Genomic DNA, 7,183 nt, shown 5'->3' with positions numbered 1-7,183 from the left:
CTCTTCGCAGTTCGCATCCCCAGTCCCAATAATTTTAAAAAATAAATAAAAAGAGAAAGAGAAAGAAAAGAAGCGTAAAGCAATTACTTCCACTTCGTCTGTAAAACCCTAATATCTTCGATCCTTTATTATTTATTTTCCTGTTTCTCTCTCTAAAACCCAACTTTCTCTCTCAAGAACCATCAAATCTTGATCCTCCCCTCTCCCTGCAAGATCCGGTGGTGGTTCCGATTGCGCTGTAGGGTTTGGTCTAGGGTCGGTCAAGGCTGGCGAGTATTCGGGTGAAGTAAATGGCGGATCCGGCCGGAATCCGGCCCCGCGAGTGGTGCGAGCGTGGTGTTGCGGCGGCGGCGTTGATAGGGTTACAGTGCGGTGACGATTATTGCCAAGAGTGAAGCATGCTGAGCGTGCTGCGCGTGCACCTTCCTTCTGATATTCCCATTGTAGGCTGTGAGCTCACGCCTTACGTGCTCCTACGCCGACCTGATAAGATCGTTACCACCGACGATGTCCCCGAAACCGCCCCGTTAGACGGCCATTTCTTGCGCTACAAGTGGTTAGTGTTAGTTTCTCCTCTAAGTGTTGTTTGCCTATTAGGTTTTACTTTGTTACGCCTCTTAGTTAGTTGATATCTGAGCTTCAACGTGTGCCATTTTTGGAATTGTTTTAGTCCATACTAAATGCAAGAGCAAGACTAAAGTGTGTATGCTCCTAGTTTACTTTTTTGTGTAAATTATTTTGTTTATACTTTATTGTTAATTTATATGATTATTCAAATATTGCTGTGCTAATACTGAATTGCATTAGGCAGTGACGTATGGCTTGCTTATCTTTCCATTTGTGTCCTAGTCTTTAGCAGTATCAATCTGTACAAGTTTTCATTTACATACTTGAAAAGACTGTATTTGTAATGCTATTATATATTCCAACTTCTCGGTAAATCACGAGACATTTAAATTTTTATTCATAAGCTCCCAATGCAAGATATTCAATTTCTCTTCCACCAATATCTACGTGGTAATAGTGATTTCAAATGTGTGTAAGATCAGTCATTTGTTCAGCACAAAGTTTTTTCATGAGTGTAACAGAGCATAATGCATATAGGTTAATCTATCTGTTAGGGATGGCATGCCATCTCAGTTGGTGTCTTGTGCTGATGAATAGAAGTCTCCTATGTATCTGGTCTAGTTATAATGTTAGTTGTGTATTTAGTTGGTATATGCTTTGTATGTTATTCATGTTTCAGCTTGATGTGTTTGGTGTTATCAGTTTTTTCACCTCTCTTTGAAGTTTGGAGTTTGGGCATTGATAGAACTATTGAAGATTTGCCCTTACTGCCCTAAATTTGGATAAGCATTGCAAGAATTTTATTAGTGTTATTAAGTCGATTACTTGAATAGTTGCTTGTGATAATTTTAATTATGAAAATTCCAATTTGATCCTGAATACATTGCCTTTATGTAAGTTTTCTGCTGAGCTGATGCAGATCTAAATATTGAACTTTTTGCATCTATCATTTGACACTCGTTTGGTCATCTTTGGAAGGTATCGTGTACAGAGTGATAAAAAGGTTGCTGTTTGTAGTGTACATCCTTCTGAGCCGGCCACACTGCAGTGCCTAGGTTGTGTAAAGTCTAAAATACCTGTTGCCAAAAGTTACCACTGCACTCCAAAGTGTTTTTCAGATGCATGGCAGCATCATCGTGTCTTACATGACCGTGCTGCAAGTGCAGCCAATGAAAATGGAAATGAGGAAGAAGAGTTATATGGGCGATTTAATAATTCTGGATCTGGATCAATCAATACCAGCTTATCTGCCTCTGCATCAAGTGCTAGCTTGACAAATGGGTCTGCACCTGTGTATCCGGCAGCCGTTACGCAACGAAGTGGTGGTGAAACTTGGTTTGAAGTAGGGCAATTTAAGACGTATACCCCAACAGCTGATGACATTGGACATGTCCTTAAATTCGAGTGTACTGTAGTTGATGCAGAGACCAAACTTACTGTAGGGCATGTAAACACTCTACTAACTTCCCGTGTCATTCCTGCTCCCTCGCCTAGCCCGCGCCGACTGATACCTGTTGATGGGATGGGACATTTGGATGCTGATGGGCGTATAACATCTTCAGGAACTTTTACTGTTCTATCATACAACATATTATCTGATGCATATGCCTCAAATGATCTATACAATTACTGCCCTACGTGGGCTCTTTCCTGGCCATATCGTAGGCAAAATTTGTTACGAGAAATAGTTGGTTACCGTGCTGATATTATTTGTCTTCAGGAGGTATGTAAATGTTGTTTTGGCTGTGATTTTGTTGGTCATTAAACTTATTTTAATAACAGTACTGATCTTCAACTCATTTATTTTCAAGATTTTTTTTAGATTTGTATTGAATGAAAATATTTTATTTCAATGTGGCCCTAAAGTCATGTTTAATGTTCAATGTCTGATGGTTTATATAAAACCATTAATTATGAACTTGTGGACATGCGGCAATGTTGGCACCAATAGCTCACTCTAGTATTTTATTTTTTGAACTTTGAATTGCTACCATTTGTGAATGAACTTAAATAATAATGACCAACATTTGCATGCTAGTGGTGTGATGTTCAAGTGTACCTTAGCCAGCTTGACTTAGAAATTTAGAATCCATTTCTTCTTCACTCATTTAACTCATTCCCTAATGATTGTATTCTATATTCTAATAATTTCTCTATCAGATAACATACAATCTGTTTTTCCCCAGGTTCAAAGTGATCATTATGAAGATTTTTTTTCTCCTGAACTGGACAAACATGGCTATTATGGTTTTTACAAAAGGAAAACAAATGAGGTTGTTACGTTATTCAGATTTATTATGGTTTTAGTCTTTTAGACTTGTAATTTTTAAATTTCTTTTTTATGCTAAGCTGTTTAAGGTGGGTTCACAGGTTTACAATGGAAACATTAATACAATTGATGGGTGTGCAACATTTTTCCGTAGAGACAGATTTTCTCATGTGAAAAAATATGAGGTTAGAAATTGTTTTATGTGTATGACAGTTCTCTTAAGTTAGTACAAAACATAGTGATGCCTGTTTGCATGCAGGTTGAATTTAATAAGGCTGCACAGTCTTTAACAGATGCTGTGATTCCGACCACTCAGAAGAAAACTGCCTTGAATAGACTGGTTAAGGTGCTTATTGCACCAAAGATTGCATGTTACTTTAAAAAATGATGCTCTTATTGAAGTAGTACTTACCAAGTTTTCTTTACATTCTTAGGATAATATTGCACTAATAGTCGTTTTAGAAGCAAAAGTTATCAATCAGCCTGTTGATAATCCAGGGAAAAGACAGCTTCTTTGTGTAGTAAGCTCTTCTGTTTTTCTTTATTCTTTACACTTAGGTGGTATTGTGTGCTGTTTCCTTCAAGGTCCATGGTGTGTAATTTATATCTACATTATATGCCTTATATTTACCTGATTGTAGTTGCAGTATCCGTTGAATGATAGGGCCTTTTCTAGCACCATGTTTTATGGGTGCTCTCTTCTTAGTTGTGCATTGTTATTCGGTTATCATTTTGTGATATATGTTTATGGCTTTTTTTCTTAAGCAGCTTTTGGTTTTGAAGTTTTTCAATGGTGATTTATCATTTTTTGGATGGTGGTTATTCTGATATACGAACTATGGATATTGCAGATCCTGAGATGTTTGCTTTTTACATAAATTCTAAAATGTCTCATATGGGAAGGACTTTCAATTTTTGTTAAAATCATTATTTAAATCTATTTCTAAGAAAGCTATGCACTATTTCACCCCTCTGTCTGCCTTTTTCTTTGTTAGTTTAGGTTAAAATTACTTTTTTAGTGACATAATCTCTACTCTATTACTAACTCATTGCTTGTGGATTTTAGGCAAATACACATGTAAATGTTCACCATGATTTAATGGATGTCAAACTCTGGCAGGTAAGTCGTTCGCTTTGTTTGTTCATATTGAACAGTGTGCTTATTTTGAACATGACAGTTATAAATTTCCCCTTCTTTTTAGGTGCACACTCTCTTGAAAGGATTGGAGAAAATTGCTGCCAGTGCAGACATTCCAATGTTGGTTTGTGGGGACTTTAATTCAATTCCAGGAAGGTCTGATTACTTTTTGATTAACTTTGGATACTTTTCATCTGCAAGGGTCTTTTGTCAGTATCATTAATTTGCGTCTTAAAGTTATTTTCTTATTTGGCTGTAGTGCTCCTCATGCACTTCTTGCAATGGGGAAGGTAGATCCATCGCATCCTGATTTAGCAGTTGACCCACTTAATATATTGCGACCTCACAGCAAGTTGGTTCACCAGTTGCCACTGGTAATGTGTTAAACTTTTAAAGGAATAGCTTATATATTGTGTATTCTCGCCTTAATTTTTGTTCCTGATTTTAGTTTTACTGGTTGTGGATTACTTTCAATTTTAGGTCAGTGCTTATTCGTCTTTTGCAAGAACAGTTGGTCTTGGATTTGAGCAGCATAAACGGAGACTAGATGACACAACAAATGAACCTTTATTCACAAATGTAACTAGAGATTTTATTGGCTCTCTTGATTACATATTTTACACAGGTGTGATATCTTGCAATGTTATGTCATTAATTTGAATAATTTAACATCCTGATCACTTGTTTATGAAGTGATATCTTGTGTTTTCAGCGGATTCATTGGTTGTGGAGTCATTGCTGGAGTTATTGGATGAGGAAAGTTTGAGGAAAGACACAGCACTTCCTTCTCCTGAATGGTCCTCTGATCATATAGCTCTGTTAGCTGAGTTCCGCTGCTGCAAGAATAGATCTAGGCGCTGACTCATAAGGTACCATCATCTCTGTCCTTTCCCTTTATCAATTATTATTTTATGCTTAATTTGTGTGAGTGGTTATTGTTTTATGGAAAGATCAAGGCTCTTGGCATTTTCATTTCTTTGTTATCAATTAATGAACAGCTTAAGGCTTATATTCCTTAGACATTCTTTGGAATTAGTTTACCTAAATGGCCAGGTGTTGTAGGTGCATATGATTTATTGCGAAAAATGGGTGAAATTGATAAGGATTTTCCTGTTGTGCTATAAGGCTGGTTATTAAAGATGAAATGGATAGGGAGAGATGATGAAAGTACATGAAGTGCTCAAAAAGTTTAAATGTAGGAACCATTTTACTGGTTCCAAGAATTTCATGCAATGCATGCATCAACAAAATTTTCCTTGGAAGGTTGTTTTTGCTTTGGTATTGAAAATTTTCCCTTGTCAGGCAAGTTGACCTTGTTAAACTAAATGAGCTATGGGCAGATGAGCTCTTACATGAAGTTTAAATGATGTGAACATTAGATGGAAAATTTCATGATGTGAAGAAGGATCTGCCCGTTCATTTGTGTTTGCCTTAGATTATTTACACCTGGTTCACTTTATCTTTTGCTGTATGACTGACTGCACTTTACAGAAGTGCTGGTTGTAGTTGTAGAATTATTTTTTGTCTGCTTCGGTCTTTTGATACATATTGCTCCAGTACTGGTACTATATATATATATATATATTGTGCCTAGACTGTAAGATTTTCAATTGATGATGGTTCTCGATTTGTGTAGGTCAGATCCAGAGGCACATAAAGAAAATGGTTGAAAGAAGCTTTTGGTTGATAAGTTATTGTAAAAGTGGTAGATCATGCCTTTGTCTTTTTCCCAGGTATCTCCTTTGGGGGGCGGGGGGAGGGGGGGGGTCCTTGCAGTGATCTGCTTTGTATTATGCCACCTTTGTCTCATAGAAAAATTATGATAAGGCCTTACTGATTTTCGCCCATATCTTACCCAATCTTTTTTCCTTATAAAGTGAAAATTTTCTTCGTACATTTCCATTGGTTCAATACATGTAGCAATTAACTAATCGTCCCATTCTCAAGCCATTGATAATATTCACAGCTTAGGTTATTTTGTATCCTGCTAGATCATCAGAAAGTAGACAAATTCGAAACGGTATATATTGATATTGAACAGAAGTATTTATGATAATACTATCAGTACGAAGGGACATAGGGAGAGATTGTTGCATGAGAAGTAGAATACTTTATTTGTCTGTTTTACCTCCTAAATGCTGATATTAAAAGATCAGACTAAATTCATTCCATGTTTTGTAAGAATATTAGCGTGTTTTCTGGGTACAATGTGATTTGATTGCGCTTCATTTTTTTTACGAAGTGCTTCTAAAATTTAATTTTAGTGCTTAAGTGTAATTTTTTATTCTTTTGTTTAATCCTTAGTTATTAAATTATTAAAGGTGTTTGGCTGTCATAATTGTCACTTAAAGTATAACTTATTTACGTTCAGACGTAATCTGGAGTCCATTGTTGCGCATTTAACTAAGTGGCATATGTACGTATATATTCTCCATTCTACTACAAAACAAAAACGTCGGTAAATAAATGTAAAATCATTGATGAAAATGGAAGCTGCTATCTATATATCTCTATGGATAAATGACATCTGATTGAACTTGAAAATTAATTTGGGCTTAAGATTTGGTGATGTTTGGATAGAGCGCAACTATACAAGGCATACGTTCAGTATCTAGTAAGCTAAAAAATTGTTAGGTGTGGCTATCGCGTTCTATTTATTAATTTTAACTATATCTTCGCTATTTCATTGAATAGTTTCATTTAAAAATTTTGAAGTGCACAGATGACATTCTAATTCGAGACATAAGAATTATTAATATTGATGTTGTACCTTTTATATTCTTTTTTCAAATGAATATAGATAGAAATCCAATCTTAATTATGCATAATTCTATTAATTAATTTTTATACAAACATTTAATAAGAATTCACTCTATTGCCACATCATTTAATTCATTAATGTGGTGGTTTTGTATGAGATAAAACTAGGTTTACATGGAAGCATACACTAAACTTTAATCATTATATATTATACTATAAAAAGAATCATGTACTAATGAGTAGTCTCTGCTAATATAAAGTTCTAAAGTTTATCCAATTGATATTAACTGTTAATATAAATATTGTGAATCTATATTAATAAAATGATATATATCATACTTAGATGTGTATAATTTAATATAACAAGAAGTCCGTCAAAAAATTCCAATTCTTCTTAAATAAATCTACACCAAGGGCATACATCTAACGACCCACTTTTAGTATATGAG

At 35.2% G+C, this 7,183-nt stretch overlaps 1 protein-coding gene across 2 annotated transcripts; it reads left to right on the top strand.

Moving 5' to 3' along the window:
* On the top strand, window positions 1–6,202 carry LOC114399921 (carbon catabolite repressor protein 4 homolog 1-like). Of its 2 annotated transcripts, none has more exons than XM_028362144.1 (12): window positions 1–556; window positions 1,546–2,290; window positions 2,754–2,840; window positions 2,938–3,021; window positions 3,096–3,182; window positions 3,271–3,357; window positions 3,903–3,956; window positions 4,039–4,130; window positions 4,234–4,348; window positions 4,455–4,599; window positions 4,687–4,843; window positions 5,616–6,202. In XM_028362144.1, the coding sequence occupies exons 1-11, from the start codon at window positions 399–401 to the stop codon at window positions 4,833–4,835; spliced, it is 1,803 nt and encodes a 600-aa protein (XP_028217945.1). In that variant the 5' UTR covers window positions 1–398; the 3' UTR covers window positions 4,836–4,843; window positions 5,616–6,202. The 2 variants fall into 2 exon arrangements, with proteins under 2 accessions (XP_028217945.1, XP_028217944.1); XM_028362143.1 differs by having other exon boundaries at window positions 5,611–6,202.
* The last annotated feature ends 981 nt before the right edge of the window (window positions 6,203–7,183 follow it).

The sequence above is a fragment of the Glycine soja genome, chromosome 19 (genome assembly GCF_004193775.1).
Source record: "Glycine soja cultivar W05 chromosome 19, ASM419377v2, whole genome shotgun sequence".
NCBI lineage: Eukaryota > Viridiplantae > Streptophyta > Magnoliopsida > Fabales > Fabaceae > Glycine > Glycine soja.
The sequence above is the reverse complement of the archived record's forward strand: the minus strand, read 5'-3'. Positions and strand labels throughout refer to the sequence as shown.

Bases quoted from the DNA above. Each gene is read 5' to 3' on its own strand.
- LOC114399921 (XM_028362144.1), top strand. From the start codon at position 399: ATGCTGAGCGTGCTGCGCGTGCACCTTCCTTCTGATATTCCCATTGTA. The intron at 3,022-3,095 runs GTTAGAAATTGT...GTTTGCATGCAG, and splicing joins CTCATGTGAAAAAATATGAG to GTTGAATTTAATAAGGCTGC. The intron at 4,131-4,233 runs GTCTGATTACTT...ATTTGGCTGTAG, and splicing joins TTTAATTCAATTCCAGGAAG to TGCTCCTCATGCACTTCTTG.